Below are 17,417 nucleotides of genomic sequence, written 5' to 3'. Positions count from 1 at the left end.
TACTCGCTGTTTATTATCTATGCATAGTCACTTTACCCCTACCTACATGTACAAATTACCTCGACTAACCTGTACCCCCACACATTTACTAGGGAACCGGGCCCCCTGTATATAGCTTCGTTATTGTTATGTAATTCTACTGTTACTTTTTTTATTTTTACTTTAGTTTATTTAGTAAATATTATATTTCTTGAACTGAACTGCACTGTTGGTTAATGGCTTGTATGTAAGCGTTTCACAGTTCACTGTTGTATTCGGCGCATGTGACAAATCAAGTTTGATTTGATTTAACACTCCTCCACCGAGCTGACTCACTTCCACTGTGTTCGGGTTATCAGCCAGTCCTGGCTCAGTGGACTCCAAGCCAGACCGAAGCTCCTGCAGTGGATGAGTGGTTCAGGCGTGCAGAAGAGGTATGGAACAATACCCACATGAGACTCCAGCCCACCATCAGAAAGAGCAGGCGGATTGCCACCGCAGTGAGGCTCCCGTGTTCCATCCTGGTGAACATGTTGGGCTCTCCACCAGGAACCTCCCGCTCCACCTACCCTGTAAAAAGCTGAGTCCCCGGTTTGTGGGGCCATTCAAGGTCCTCCGGAGGGTCAACGAGGTAACTTACAGATTACAACTGCTCACTAAGTAACGGATCTCACCATCTTTTCATGTTTCCCTCCTCAGGCTGGTGGTTCCTGGTCCTCTGGCTGATGCCGTCCCCAATGACATCCCTCAGCCTCCCTTTGACATCGAGGGGAGCTCCGTCTATGCTGTCAGATCACTCCTGGACTCCCGATGTCGTGGGGATCGGCTCCAGTAACTGGTGGTCTGGGAGGGGTAAGATCCAGAGGAGCAGTGTTGGGTTCCGGTGGACGACATTCTAGATCCCAACATCCTCCGACAATTCCAACTTCGCCATCCGGACCGGCCCGCTCCTCACCCTCGGGTCCATCCTCCTGACCGGCGTCGTCCTCTCCGGCGCTCGACGTCGCAGGTTTACTAACCACCGGTCCTGGCAACCATCTTTACGCACACCTGCGTCTCATCAGTCACACCTGGACTTCATTTCTCCCTTTATAAATTACTCTTTATATACAACTCTTTTGATATCAGTCAGCAGGTAGTATTGTTTGTGTTTCCATGTCAGACGCTTCTCTTGTTTTGTATCGCTCATTGTTATTAAACTCCCTAACTACACCTGCTTCCTGACTCCCTGTGCCTACATTACATATTTACATTTAAGTCATTTAGCAGACGCTCTTGGGGGGGGGGGGTGGGGTTAGAAGGATTACTTTATCCTATCCTAGGTATTCCTTAAAGAGGTGGGGTTTCAGGTGTCTCCGGAAGGTGGTGATTGACTCCGCTGTATATGATTTCCCTGTGATGCTCAGAGGCTTAGAAACACTGATCTGAAATCAATTTCATCCACAATTTGACACCAGCAATTTGACCTTTGAACAGTGTTTCCTAGAAACAAGCTGCTTTCTGCACTGGAAGGGTGCAACCAAGCCGATCACTTAGATATACTGTAAGTATGATCTGAAGTAAATTTGAAGTAAATTTGACTGACATTGATCTTTGTGCTAGAGACAAATGGTATTCGGTGCAGTAGAGCTTTATCAATGATGATCACAAGAATATAAGTATGTTTTCCCTGTGATGTTCAGAGGCAGAGGGACAGTGATCTGAAGTTTGGCAAAAGAAATGCAAAAAATGTCATAATTTAATTGATTTATGACTTTTACAGTAATCAAACATTTGGCTATACATTTTGAACAGTTGGGACTATCAACTCAGGGGAAAAGGCAAATGAAAGAGGACATTCTCAGCTACTAGAAAATACATTTTGGCAGGGTAAAATCATATATTTATGATCTTGATGCACTTACTGTATGGGTCAAATTAACTCAGAACATAAACGGTGTCGGAAAATCGAACATAAGGAAAGAGCTAGTACGTATCTACTCACTTGAGGGTGGTCATCTCAGTGAGCGATGGCTGTGTGGCCTTCAGGTAGCTGGCCCGGCGTGCCTGCACCTTTGGCGAGGGCTTGGGGCTGCAGTCCGATTCACCGCTGTCTTCTTCTGCCATGGCCTTGATGTAGCTGCCGCTGCGCATCCGCCGACATGGGATCTCCTCATCCTTCCCCAGGGGCGAGAATCCCCCACTCCACTCGTCCTGGGGCACCTGTGGGACCTTGAGAACATGCCAGTGACCGTTGTCAGAGCGATGACCCACCCATCTAAACACTATGACCCAACTCTGACCCCTGGCTGAACCCTGTCCCAGCCAATCCCAACCCGGAATGGGATTGTCCAAACAATGCTCTATATCCGCCCAGCCGCTAACCGCTAAAGTCACAGCACTGATCAATGGAAACCGCTAATGTTACTCTGAATGGGGTGTATTAGAACCATACCAATAGAGTGTAGAGACTAGAGGCCCTCCTTTGTGCTGCTCCCAGTGACGCATGTCGCATATCAAACTGAGGAGTGAATTGTTTGGACTAAAATGTCTAAACTCTCCAACCCTGTCTGTCTGTCTTAATGAATGTGTAAAAAGAGGCAGGCAAAGAAGCCATCTCCGCCGCCGTGAGAGAGAGAGAGAGAGAATAACAAAGGACTTTTGTTCTGCCCCAGCACTGCTGATCTCCAGTAGTGGCTTTTAGGGGAGTTAACGTGGAGGTGAAAGGCAGAGAGGAGCACTACAGAGAGAAGACTGCATCCCAAATGGCCCATAGGGCTCTGGATAAAAGTAGTGCACTATATAGGGAATAGGGTGTCATTTAGGATGGAAGCAGAGTGTCTGAATAATCAACGGCATTAGAATCATTCAACAGGCCGTTTACTAGGGAGACAACTCGTTTTTGACTTCAGGGGCAACAAGCGAAAACGCCAAAGAGAGAGAATATCTAGGAACTGGTGAGGACTCGAATGATACCAATTATATGCCACAAGTGTCAACTCATCCTACGTCATGATATGTCATCAGAAATGTCCACTTAATTTGAGGGCTGAGGGGAGAGGGTGTGTCTTTTACATGTTTGGAATGCAGCCAATGTCTCTCGTCATCTAAAACAGAAACAAACATAACACCCTGCCAAATAAAGTTAAGGTATTACACAAACAGAAGCACTGTACGGCCATCTATATTTGAGAGGTTCAATACACTGCCGAGGAACTTTGACCCTGGCCAAGACACATTGGGAGGAGATTGGCTGAGCGTCAATGTGTGCGTGTGCATGCGTGCGTGCGTGTGTGAATGGGGACAACTGTAAGTGTGTGTGAATGGCGAGTTGCGGAAAACAAGATCACATCGCAGCAGGAGAATTAAACAACATGTCACTCCAAATCGAAAGAAGTTCTGCTTCTTTTTCAAATTCAAAAGTGCTCGCCTGTGAAAGTGTCATGTCTCCTCTTTGACAGTGCTTCTTTTTTCTTCCCTTTCTCTGTTAAAGAAAGAGAGCAGCAGCTTTTTTCAGGTCGGGACAGGAGGAATGCTGCTACCGCTGCAAGAACACCACCCGTCCTTGATCTGATCGATTGGAGAAGCTGTTAAAATGCATGGCTGCAAAGATCTCTCTCTTAGTCCCTCTTACTTTCTCTCTCTCCCAGTCTTTCTCTCTCCACACTATCTCTATTTCCCTCTCTCTCTCTCTCTCTCTCTCTCTCTCTCTCTCTCTCTCTCCCTCTCTGTCGTCATGTCTCTCTCCGTGTCTTGCTCTCTCTCTCTGTGTCTCTCTCTCACTCTCTCTCTCCGTCTCTCTTTCCCTCTACGTTCTCCTATTATCTCTTAGCCCCTCTCTCTCTTTCTCTTCCTCTCCTCCCCCGGGCTTCTGTTTGCAGTTCACCCAGTCAGATGAGGGGGATGTGTCCGAGTTGAATCATTTCCTCTTTCATCTTCTCCCAAACAGAGAGCGAGAGAGAGAGAGCACAGTGGTGCCACCAGGCTCAGGGATATGTGTTTTTCTCCTCTTTGCATTCTGTTTCCCCTCTCTCTGATCTTACGTCAGCAGCCCGTTCAGACTATGTCCACGTCCTGTGTATGGGATCATGCTGATTTCCAAGTAAATATACTGCATGCAGTGATTGTAAAAGATCAGCTTAAAGGCTAATCCAGTTGATAATATACATAAGTAATGGCTCCACATGCAATCCTTCCACATAGAAATCCACAAGCACAAACACAGTAATTTCAGCACCCAGAACCAAATCAGCTACAAGGCTGTCACAAGACATTACAAACACACATACATGTAATGATGTAAAGGACATGAGACAAATGAAATGTGGTCCACAACCAGGGATGATATGGAACAGGATGCATCACGTTAAAGGTGAGGAGGATGACGTCTCACATTCAACACAAATGAGGCCGTCTCACGTTCAACACAAACGAGGAAGTCTCATATTCAACACAAATAAGGACGTCTCACATTCAACACATGAGGACATCTCACATTCAACACAAATGATGATGCCTCACATTCAACACATATGAGAACGTCTCACATTCAACACAAATGAGGATGTGTCACATTAAACATTTATTTCCCTAAAGTGGCTGATAGAGTGAGAGAGAGATTAAGTCTGCTCCTCCTTACCTCCTCTCCTCTCCCCTTCTCTATCTCTGTCTCAAGGGACAGTGGACATGCAGGGGACCAGGGTTCTCCACACACACATATGAATCTCTGGGAGGACATGGATAGATGGATGGATGGATATGGAGGTGTAAAGATGGGAGTTCTGGAGGAGAAGAAGAGTTCTTGTCATACCTGGAGGAATTGAAAGGTTGGGCGGCCCCCCTGCTGGCAGGTCTCAGCCTTGACAAGGGCTTTGTCCAGGTTGACCGATGCCTTCTGGTAGACCTCCCTTGCCCTGCTGACCGTCAGCGTGGATGACCAAGAGCTCTTCTTCAGCAGCTGGCCAGTTCCGTCCATACCCATGCCCAATCCCGGCAACCCGGCGCACGTGGAACACTTGACGTCATTGTTGCTCCGCGACGTCTTCAGCGAGTGGGCGCTGATGGTGTTGTACTGCTCCATGAAGTACTGTGACTGGGACTTCTCTGGGTGGCGGCCCATGGTCATCACCCCAGAGGGCATGCCTCCCGGGCTGGGGCTGTGGTGATGGTACAGGCACATCTCGCGGTCCAGGGTGTCGTCCGAGCTCCAGTAGCCTGAGATGGCCGAGCGCATCTTGGGCTCCGACCTACTGCGGTCTTTGCTCTTGCTGCGCTTGCTGCTGTGCTTCAGGGTGCCCGAGTTGGAGGGCGGGTCATCGGGGCTGGCCTTGCCCCCATTCACCCTGCCCCCCGATGGGCCCTCCAGGGAGTGGGACTTGGTGAAGAGTTTCTGGACCGAGTGGACAAGATGTCGGATCCTTCCGGGGCTGTCGCTGCGCTGGTGTTCCACCGCTGTGCGCTTGTACTGCAGCGTGTGGTAGCCGTCGTGCCGCACCGGCGCCTGCCGCTCAAACTGCTCCAGAAGATTCGGTGGAATTCGGTTGTTGCTGCCTCCACCTCCACCACCACCACCACCCCCCTTAATGCTTCCCCCTTGGCCTCCGGTGTAAGGTACCACAGCACACTCATCTTTCAGTTCGTGGTGGGAGCTGTATTGTCTTCGGGGGAAGGTGCTGCTAGCCAGGTCAGGGTAGGGCCCGCATTCAGACTGGAAGGAGCTTCGCTGGGCATAGTAAGGGTGGTCCGCCGGGTGGGCATCGCCTGGGTTCAGCAGGTAGGGCCGGGCTTGGCGCCCCAGGGTCATGGAGTCATAGGAGGGGTCACAGGTCACTGTGTGATGGTGTCTCCGGCTACTCGACAAGCCTTTCATTGTCATTGTCACAGATCAGGGTACAGACGCATCTAACTGCTACGGAGGAAGTCCGGAACCCGGAGGGGTGCTAAATAAGCTCTGTGGACACACACAGACCCGGCAGAACAGACAAACAGATAGACAACAGAAAGAGACAAACAAAGAGACACAGAGCAAGAGGGAGAGAAAAGAGAGGGAGAGAATTACTAGCGCACACATATTTGCATAGGCTCTTAGCATAGTCATTGTCTAAAGCTGATGAGAATGTCTTTTGGCACTCCTCAGCAGATGAGAACAGACAGTGATGTTGACACAGGTAGGCCTATTCATCTCTTTCTTCTGTCATTCAAGGCTATCTAAATATAGCAGTCGGTTCATTTTGCATGCATTTCCTGACTTCCGAATCGCTCCTCAAGCTTGTCTTCAAACATTTATGTTTGCTCTAGTGAATTTGATTACACCAGGGGAAAAGAGACAGGGGGAAAGGCGGGGGTTGAGTTAGAGAATTAAAGAGTGAGAGGGAGCAAGAACAGTGCACTTCTATTTCCATCTCAGGCATATGCTTGAATTTAATACGGTAGATGGGTTTGTTTCCGCTAAGAAGAATGAGAGGGAGCAAGCTCCAATAAATAGTCAGGGAATAGGGAATAGTCACCCAGTTACAGATAGATAAACTCAGCAACTCTGAACTCTGTCTTTCAAACATAGTTCGTAAAAATCCAAATAACTATACAGATCTTAATTGTAAAGGGTTTAAACACTGTTTCATATGCTTGTTCAATGAACCATAAACAATTAATGAACATGCACCTGTGGAACGGTCGTTAAGACACTAACAGCTTACAGACGGTAGGCAATTAAGGTCACAGTTATGAAAACTTAGGACACTAAAGAGACCTTTCTACTGACTCTGAAAAACACCAAAAGAAAGATGCCCAGGGTCCCTGCTCATCTGTGTGAACGTGCCTTAGCCATGCTGCAAGGAGGCATGAGGAATGCAGATGTGGCCAGGGCAATAAATTGTAATGTCCGTACTGTGAGACGCCTAAGACAGCGCTACAGGGAGACAAGACGGACAGCTGATCGTCCTCGCAGTGGCAGACCACGTGTAACAACACCTGCACAGGATCGGTACATCTGAACATTACACCTGCGGGACAGGTACAACATGGAAGCAACAACTGCCCGAGTTACATCAGGAACGCACAATCTCTCCATCAGTGCTCAGGCTGTCCGCAATAGGCTGAGAGAGGCTGGACTGAGGGCTTGTAGGCCTGTCGTAAGGCAGGTCCTCACCAGACATCACCGGGCAACAACGTCGCCTATGGGCACAAACCCACCGTCGCTGATTCTTATGTTCATACAAATATTTACACATGTTAAGTTTGCTGAAAATAAACGCAGTTGATAATGAGAGGAAGTTTCTTTTGTTGCTGAGTTTATATCCCTATGGGCTTATATTCACAAAATGTCTCAGAATAGGAGTGCTGATCTAGGATCTGGTCCTCCCTGTCCATATTATCTCATTCATTATCATCTAAAAGGGAAAACTGATCCTAGATCGTCAATTATTCTGAGACACTTTTAATGTAGATCCTGATCTAAGTCCTTCCAGTCATTTTAGCTGGGCCAGACTGCAGGCTGCAGTGAGTGAGGTGGCTGCAGACAGAGTCCCGAGGCTCTACCTCTCTACTCCCTCTTCCTCCAGACTAATGGGCCTCTAAAACAAGCCTGCAGCGCCTGGGTCACTGCAGCCAACAGGCAATAAAAGCCCTTCCTCATATAGTGACATGAAAACAGTGGTATCCTTGAGGTCCTTTAACAGCACCTTTTACACACAGAAACAGGATGCAGTATGCACAAACACACAGACGCACACAGACGCACACAGACGCACACAGACACGCACACACACACACACACACACACACACACACACACACACACACACACACACACACACACACACACACACACACACACACGCAGGATGCTGGAGAGGGGAGGACGGCTCATAATAATGACTGGAATTAATGGAATAGTATCAAACACAAGGAAACTATGTGTTTGATGTGTCAATACCATTCCATTTACTCCATTCCAGACATTAATATGAGCATGTCCTCCCAAATTAAGTTGTCACCAGCCACCTGAGATACACACACACACACACACACACACACACACACACACACACCACACACACCACACAGCTGCAAAAACTCCAACTGTCACTTAGTCCAATGGACTGGGAGGTGAGTATAATGGGAAAATAACAAGGGTGCAAGCACCCAGAGCAGAGCTTTAACAGAGCATAGCAGCACAGAGCGCCGAGACTTAGCTAGCAGAGGGAATTCATTACAGCGATTTATAACACGCAACCAAAGGCAACTGTGGTAAATAAAAGCAAGCAAAAGGGGGGAGGAGACCCAGCTAGCAATGAGGAATCGGCCCAGAAGCTACCCTCTTCCGGGGGGCCGGAATTGATCAGGTGTCGGACTCGGCCCGGAATCAAAATGAATGACTGCCCAGAATCGGCCGAAGTACATCGGGCCGTTTCCGTCTACCGGAATTCAGCCAACTTTGCCGGCATTTTACCAGAATTCCCCCACAAGCCGCCCAATGCAAATTTAAAAAAATGTATATAAAATTACCCGATTTAGTAATTTTATGTATTACTATTACACATTTTATGCGTACAAATTATACCCATCCACAAATAAAACATGTCGGAGGAAACACCATACACCTGGTGACCGTGTCAGTGTGCATGCTCCTGGCTGCCACGGGAGTCGCTACAGCGCGATGGGATATGGACATCTGGGCCGGCAAAACCCTCTCCTAACTCGGACAATGCTGGGCCAATTGTGCGACGTCTCATGGCTCTCCCGGTCGGGTCTCGAACCATCATCTGTAGCAAAACAGTTTTCACTGCGATGCAGTGCCTTAAATCGCTGCGCCACTAGAGAGGCTCCATCCACAACGTTTTCACATGCTTATCAATTGCCTTGCACAAAGTATCAAAGTACTAAAATACTTCACAGGACTTGTATTTTTTGATCACAGAAACAATGAGAAAATATGGAAAAATAAATAATGAAATGTTAATTATATAAAGAAGCCCATGTAATCATATGCCAGAGAGTAGCCCCAATCGTCCTAAGCCCCAATTAATACATTTGGCCCAGATAACTCACACCGGAATCGGCCCGAGCTCAATCCCCGATTCCTAGCCATAAGTAATACTGCCGAAGGCGGCCCAGACTTGGGCCGCATGACGTCGGCAGAGTCTGACTCTCAGCCGACTGCCCCGACTCTCAGCCGGATTCGGCCCAGGTCCACTGTGCTAGCTGGCGAAGGAGGAAAGAAAAGTGCACTGGAGGAAACAAGTCAAACAACAAGAGACAGAAAACGGAGGAATGGAATTATTTCAAAGCCGTTTAATAGGGTCTGTGTACAGTAGGGATTCAAATTTTCCAGAAAATGTACCAAGTTTCAATACTGGGAATAATTCATATTTATCCTGAGAGTCCAGGGAAATACCGCATAAATGAATGTGCCCAAATAGGAAGTGCCCACTTCAAAAGTTCAAAGCCAAGTTATGGTCGCTATGCCAGGGTTCTCCTCAAATAAAAGGGCTGCTGCATCACCTTGTCGGCTTGCCTGCACCACTATGTAAAGATTTCAGAGCAAATTAAACTGATATTTAGTAACGACAGAGTAAATATCTTTGATCGCCAATGACATTGTTGTGAATTGTGAAACAGGCCGTTCATAAATTCAGAGCGATATCCTGTTCCTCAATTAATTCAGCGCATTTCAGCAGTGAGCTATCTCAACACAGAGCGCCCCTTGTATAGTGTTGTGGAATCATACAAACAAAAGTCAAACAAAAGCTTGCTAGATAACGAATGACACTGAATGACAGAATATCTCCTATATTTGGTAAAATTGAGTTGATGATTATACAGACAGCAGATTAGCTCACGAATAACGGGAAGAGTGATGAAGAGTGGAAATAGTTTCAATATCAAGGTATCTTATTAACAGGTATCTTATCTTATTAACAGGGACCAACTGTTAATATCCATGTCTACTCTCATACCGTTTGTTGACCACACATTCTCTACCGAAGCTCTCATATCGGCAGCAAGTACGAGACAGCGCAAAAGCAGGGAAAATGCTATGATGGTATTTGTATAAGCATAGGCCAAATATGTGCTTTGATAATGCAACCTATGGATTACAGAATAAAGTTAGGAATTTTCATCCAAGACATGAGTCAAGATTTTGGGTTTCCGTGGGATTGGGACTGGATAGGAAAATAGCCTAGGCTCTAGGACAGGAGAAGATTTTGTTCTGTCTGTGACAGAGATGCCTATGCAGTGAATTGTGCATAGGCCTATCACATTTTGGTCTGTCTGAAGAGTCACGACGACAGCTCAAAGAGGCACGAGTTCTTTTATAGGCTATACTGTAGGGGTTTTCTGTAGGGTTTATTAACTGCATGTGGGTCACGTGCGCAGTCCAGCAGTGTCAATTATGTGTGTGCTTTGAATTTATGGCGACTTTGTGTGAGGTAAATACGTTGGGCTAAAGGCTTCCATGCGACAACCTGTTTGTATAATGTGCTATTTTATTTAGCTAATCTGATGCTGCTCATTTTGTGTATTTTGTAGAATTGCATTAGTGCAAGATAGGGGTAAATGTTGTAATTTCCCAGGTCTTGCCATGACATTTTTTCGGGAAATGTGAAGAGTGTTCCCGGGAGAGTCCCTGGATCCCGGCTACCCAGGTTAAATCCCTAGTGTATAGTACATACATTATGCATGTGATGCGTCCCAAATGCCACCCTATTCCCTACATAGTGCACTTATTTTGACCAGGGTCCATATAGGCCCTTTGTACTATGTAGTGAATAGAATGCCATTTGAGGAATATGTGGAGGCTACATTAATTGAGGATGGACTAAACTGTTTGTGAACATTATGATGATATTTCCATTTCTGTGTAAGACAGAGGGATCAAATATCGCTTAGGCCTATATAAGCATATTCTATTGAGAGAATACAAATGAGATAAAAACAATTTATCTCAACTAATTCCCAGCCCCCACCGCTGTATTCGCATTGGAGTGAACACAGAAACATTCATGAGAACACACACACACACGCACACACACGCACACACACACACACACACACACACACACACACACACACACACACACACACACACACACAGACACACACACACACACACACACCTTATTTCTTTGGTTCCTCAATATACATTTACCATATTACAATGTAGGCTATTTGTTACAGCACTACTTTTGGTGTCCCCCTCAGGAATTGCTCTTGAGAAAATTTCATGTAATTGTCCCCTCCAAAGTTGATATCAGATTTTCGCCGGGATTTCCACCCCTGGTCATGCACAAAGTAGATGTCCTAACCGACTTGCCAAAACTATAGTTTGTTAACAAGAGATTTATGGAGTGGTTGAAAAAGAAGTTACAATGACAGTTTTAATGAAGTGCACCAGTCCCTCCTGGAGCAAAGCACCCCCACAACATGATGCTGCCACCCCCGTGCTTCACGGTTGGGATGGTGTTCGTAAATTTCCGACTTCAACTGTATGTGTGTTATAGTACTTTGACCACGTTTTATTTTACAGTCTGATATTCATGAGGATAAGGCAAGCACTATAGGCACACACATTATCTAGGATTACAGACAAGCCAAAAAATCTCAAATGAGCAAAAAGGCAGGAATTACTGTAAATGGGTCCAGGCGTTTTGATCTTTGCTGAGCAGTGAACAGCCCAAAATGACCCTATCTCTGTGTGTTTGTTTGTTTACAACACACAAATAAGACCAAAGTCACTACTATTGCTATCCCTAAGGGTGAAAATATTACATTTTGCTGGATATTTCATTCAACTTGAAATAACCAAATCTTTAAATCGCATTGTTCATTTGTGGTTGAAATCTGGTTAACCTCTAATTTCTCAAACATATGACTATTTTACAGCCATTTAAAGACAAGACTCTCGTTAATCTAACCACACTGTCCGATTTCAAAAAGGCTTTACAACGAAAGCAAAACATTAGATTATGTCAGCAGAGTACCAAGCCAGAAATAATCAGACACCCATTTTTCAAGCCAGCATATAATGTCACCAAAACCCAGAAGACAGCTAAATGCAGCACTCACCTTTGATAATCTTCATCAGATGACAACCCTAGGACATTATGTTATACAATACATGCATGTTTTGTTCAATCAAGTTCATATTTATATCAAAAACCAGCTTTTTACATTAGCATGTGACGTTCAGAACTAGCATACCCCCGCAAACTTCCGGGGAATTCGCTAACATTTTACTAAATTACTCACGATAAACGTTCACAAAAAGCATAACAATTATTTTAAGAATTATAGATACAGACCTCCTCTATGCACTCGATATGTCCGATTTTAAAATAGCTTTTTGGTGAAAGCACATTTTGCAATATTCTAAGTACATAGCCCAGGCATCACGGGCTCGCTATTTAGACACCCGGCAAGTTTAGCACTCACCATAATCATATTTACTATTATAAAAGTTTGATTACCTTTTGTTGTCTTCGTCAGAATGCACACCCAGGACTGCTACTTCAATAACAAATGTTGGTTTGGTCCAAAATAATCCATCGTTATATCCGAATAGCGGCGTTTTGTTTGTGCGTTCCAGACACTATCCGAAATAGTAAAGAAGTGTCGCGCGCATGGCGCAATTCGTGACAATAAAATTCTAAATATTCCATTACCGTACTTCGAAGCATGTCAACCGCTGTTTAAAATCAATTTTTACGACATTTTTCTCGTAGAAAAGCGATAATATTCCGACAGGGAATCTCCTTTTCGGCAAACAGAGGAAAAAATCCCAAAGGCGGGGGCGGTTGGGGTCACGCGCATAAGCCCAGTGTCCCTTGATCGGCCACTTGAGAAAGGCGATAATGTGTTTCAGCCTGGGGCTGGAATGACGACATTCTGTTTTTTCCCGGGCTCTGAGCGCCTATGGACGACGTGGGAAGTGTCACGTTAGAGCAGAGATCCTTAGTAAATGATAGAGATGGAAAAGAAGTTCAAGAAATGGTCAGACAGGCCACTTCCTGTAAAGGAATCTCTCAGGTTTTGACCTGCCATTTGAGTTCTGTTATACTCACAGACACCATTCAAACAGTTTTAGAAAATGTAGGGTGTTTTCTATCCATATGTAATAAGTATATGCATATTCTAGTTACTGGGTAGGAGTGGTAACCAGATTAAATCGGGTATGTTCTTTATCCAGCCGTGTCAATACTGCCCCCTAGCCCTAACAGGTTAAAATTAGACTTAAACTGTGTACTTTTCTCAAATGCAAGTATACAATATGTGACCCGTTTCAGGAAACTAGGCGTACTTCACAGTAAAGCCGTTTGAACGTGAATTTTATTTTGTTGTTGATCAAAATGCATTTTTTGGGCAGAAATGCCTTCTTGAACATGTGAACTTTCATGTGCCTTAGTACAAACGTGCATGCCATCTGTAAATACAAATACAATTGTTAAATTAAGAGCCTAGTTGGTTTAGCCATAGAAAAAGTCAGCAACTTTCCCGCTAGCCATGATTGGCTGAGATAATGAGTGGGCTGGACATGCCTAGAGATACGTTTGGATTGGTCTGCCATATAGCAGGCTTCTGTCTATTTGAGCTTGTCAGTTTGTCTAGGCAATCAGGTCTAACGCTGCTTTTTAAAAAACATTTATTTCGTAGTAAAACTGCATAAGCCTAATGTCAAGTTAAAGTGTACTGTTATCTAGCAAATGCTAGCTGGCTGGCTCGCTAGCTAATGTTAAGTGTATGCTCCCCACTTTCTGGAGGACCAAGTTTTGAAATCTGTGGAATTTGAGTATGAAGACATGGAGAAAAAAAATACATCTTCAAACTAAGGACAACCATGGCATCCGACAGGAAATGCATCCATCCATGATGTATATGGGTAAGATAGTCTAGCTAGCTACATTTTCAGATATTACACATTTCTAATTTAGACAGAAAGTGGTTTCATTTCAATTTAAAGTCTACTGTTAGCTAGCTAACATTAGCTGGCTGGCTTGCTAGCTTTCGTTACGGGTATGATCTTATTATTCGTATCTCAGAGCCATTTGCTTGACTAGTTATAGCCTAATGTTAGCAAGGTAACGTTGAACCTGGTTGGTTAGCTACCTGCAGATTCATGCAAGGTAGTAACGTCATTAGTTGGGATTATGGTTCATTGTTTACCTATCAATCTAGCTAGCTACATGTCTTAACAAAAGTCTCGTCTGAGTGTGCCAGAGCACAGAATAACTGATTCATTTATGAAAGCTCAACACCCGTTGAATATGGCCGGTGTCTAACCAGCTCTGCTAGGGGGAGTAATGTTCAGTTAGCTGTTTTCTCATTTGTGTCTGGAAGTAGCTAGCAAGTTATGTTGGGTGCTTGACTGTGGTTGTTAGTACGGAACACTCGGATCAACCCTTAAAGAGATGGGTGGGGTTAACGCTTATGAGGGTGTGAAAGATGCTGAATGGGTGTAGACAAAGAAGGGCTCTCCAGTAGTAGTACCAAAATATTCAAAGGCCATTTTCTCAAAAGTGAGTTTACAAGTTGATCTACTTTCAAAGCAAAATTACTTTCCCATTGTTCCTCAACTGCAGTTTATGATATACCATTGTGTAGCTCTGAGTCTCTACTCTTATACAATGTAAAAAACACAATTTCAAATTTTGCTACATAAAACCGATTTGAGGCGGTTGGTCACATGTATTGATCTTCAACCAGTCTGTTTGAAACATGACATTGATGGAACATTGATTCAACAGATGTTTGCCTGGTGGGATAGAGCTGCATACTACAGGGCTCATCACCAGTGTTGGGGAGTAGTGAACTACATGTAGTTCAACTAGTAATTGAACTAGATTTCGCAGTAACTTGGTGGTAGTTGAACTAAATTCAAATCAATGACTAACATGACAAGAGGAACTACCCAATTTAGAAACTGCACCTTGTGCATTCTACTATTACAACTTTCAAGAGTAAGTTTAAAGATGGACTGAGTTTCATAAAAAAACAACAACTACAAAAAACATTTGGGAACCACTGGTATGGGGGAACCATTTAGGCTACATCCACTGCGTCAGCACAGCAGGCTATATTCTACTCTAAGGCTAAGCTTTTTTGGGCTCTACTGAGAAAATTGATTTCTCTGTTGATTTTATTGTTACCCACAAGCTAAAAGCACACATTGAACACAACTGTGTACACCCCAAACCTAATCAGAGTTTTATATTTATTCCACCCCGTGATCGGGCAGTCACTGAAGCAAATAAATGCTATGATATAAATATGCTAAACAGCTAAGCAACTTCTTGCACACTGTCTCTTTGAGGTTTCACACAATCAATAGAATGTGGGGTGTGTGTGTGTGTGTGTGTGTGTGTGTGTGTGTGTGTGTGTGTGTGTGTGTGTGTGTGTGTGTGTGTGTGTGTGTGTGTGTGTGTGTGTGTGTGTGTGTGTGTGTGTGTGTGTGTATACGGGAGGGGAAGGAGGGAGAAGTTAACTGCATGGCTTTTTGAGCAGGCAAAATAAAAGCCAGCTGAAGGGATCCTGGGCCTGGATCGTCGATCTTCCTCCACAGACATCAAACGCTGGGCGCCTGGTCAAGAGTTTGGAGCTTAGAGAGCATCTATAAAGGCATTTACCCCGGTGTGGAGCCGCTGTGAAGAAGGAGCTCTCTACCCTCCAACCTGGAAATCATTTATCGTGAGGTAGAACAGATTACCTCCCCTCCCCATAGGGGAAGCACATGATGTGGTCCACAGAGTAGGAGCCTTTCTGTGCGTGCTTGTGCACAGGATAACAAGGAAGCATGAAGCTGTATGAAGAACCTTCCCTCCACAAAGCCATGGCTTTGATCTTAGCTGAAAGTTAAAAGCTGTAATACAACATTATGACATGTCTGAACACTACTGGGTGCAGAAACAATATGAATAAGTGAAAAATAAGTGCATCATTCTGGAGGCAGACTATTGAATTGAATTTATTAGACAATGTCTTTAATACATACACAAGGGCATTCCAGCCGGTGACGCCCCCACATACAATTAAAGAAAATCAACAAGGATTACACAATAAAGCTTAAAAGATTATCTCCATTGCTGTCCTTTTGGAGGGGGAGGGGTTGCTGCAAGGTTAGGCAGCAATTGTCGTGGCAACAAACAATGACAGACAAAATTGTTGTTTGTTTCCTAACATGAGCTAATTAGTACAGACTAAGTCAATCTGCCCCATCCCTCTGTTATTTCATCCATTCCTAACTTACAAATTACCAGCTCATGTTGAACATTTGATATTGACCAAGTCTCAATGACTTCCTATGACTATTTTCTGATAGGGACATCGATGAGAAGGAACAATTGTGCTGTACAATTTCTTAGCTTCTTTATAAACATGCCTGCCTGAACTTTACTTTATTAATCATTTATCAGCGAAATCTTTAAACTTTTCATGTTCCAGCTAAAGTAAGATGAGGAACACATCCACGAGAGCAGGAGGAAGAGTGAGAGAGAATCCCTATTCCCTTTTTAGTGGACTACTTTTGGTCATGAGCTCTGGTCGAAAGTAGTGCACTATAAAGGGAATACAGTTCCATTTGGAATGCAGTCAGAGTAGATACATATGTCAATTAGAGACTGATTGTAGTTCTTACACTTGGAGTTGAGTAGTGGCTTTAAACAAAAACTACAACACATATCTCTGTCTGTGGATTTTGCTTGACTAAGCTGAGAAGTGATTGTTAGGGGCCTCCAGAGACAGGCTTTATATTAATTGGCTGAACGCCACCGAATATTGCTGTCTCCCCCTTAATAACATTCTTAAACGATAGATACATGTATCTACAAAATTGTATGCATTCCAAATGGCACCTATTCCCTACAAAGTGCACTACTTTTGACCAGAGCCCTATGGGCTCTATGCACTTGGGAATAGGGTGGCATTTGGGACGCAGATTATCATTCCAACATTTTCACTGAGTGTGTACAGTATGTGTGATCTGCTTCATAAAATATAGATCCTCCAAAGTGATATCTGGCATAAAAATTAAACATCAAAGGGGAAAATTGAACAAATCTTCCTCTAGACCAACTATTTTTATAGAGGGCTCACTCAATTTCTAGGAGATCTGCAGTTTTACAAGTGGCTCATTTCTGAATTTGAATCAGCTATATATTTTCTTCATATCAAAAAATGACAGGGTATTCCTGGAAATGCATTATCTACAATTAGAGGTCAACCGATTAATTGACATGGCCGATTAATTAGGGCTGATATCAAGTTTTCATAACAATAGGTAATCGGCCTTTTTGGACGCCGATTATGGCCGATTACATTGCAATCCCCGAGGAAACTGCGGGGCATGCTGACCACCTGTTACGCGAGTGCAGCGTCAAAAGGACCTTGTGGCTGCAAGGAGCCAAGGTAAGTTGCTGGCTAGCGTTAAACTTATTTTATAAAAAACAATCAATCTTCCCATAATGACT

General features: G+C 44.4%; 1 protein-coding gene across 1 annotated transcript in view; it reads right to left on the bottom strand.

Annotated features, from left to right (window-relative positions):
- LOC123731526 (disks large-associated protein 1) overlaps positions 1–17,417 on the bottom strand; it is a 204,099-nt gene that overhangs the window by 52,994 nt on the left and 133,688 nt on the right. The window contains exons 3-4 of the mRNA XM_045710555.1: positions 4,769–5,908; positions 1,964–2,181 (exon numbers count right to left, since the gene is read on the bottom strand). Coding sequence (XP_045566511.1) covers positions 1,964–2,181; positions 4,769–5,833 — 1,283 coding nt within the window. The 5' untranslated portion in view covers positions 5,834–5,908. The remainder of the gene's footprint in view (positions 1–1,963; positions 2,182–4,768; positions 5,909–17,417) is intronic.

The sequence above is a fragment of the Salmo salar genome, chromosome ssa29 (genome assembly GCF_905237065.1).
Source record: "Salmo salar chromosome ssa29, Ssal_v3.1, whole genome shotgun sequence".
NCBI lineage: Eukaryota > Metazoa > Chordata > Actinopteri > Salmoniformes > Salmonidae > Salmo > Salmo salar.
The sequence above is the reverse complement of the archived record's forward strand: the minus strand, read 5'-3'. Positions and strand labels throughout refer to the sequence as shown.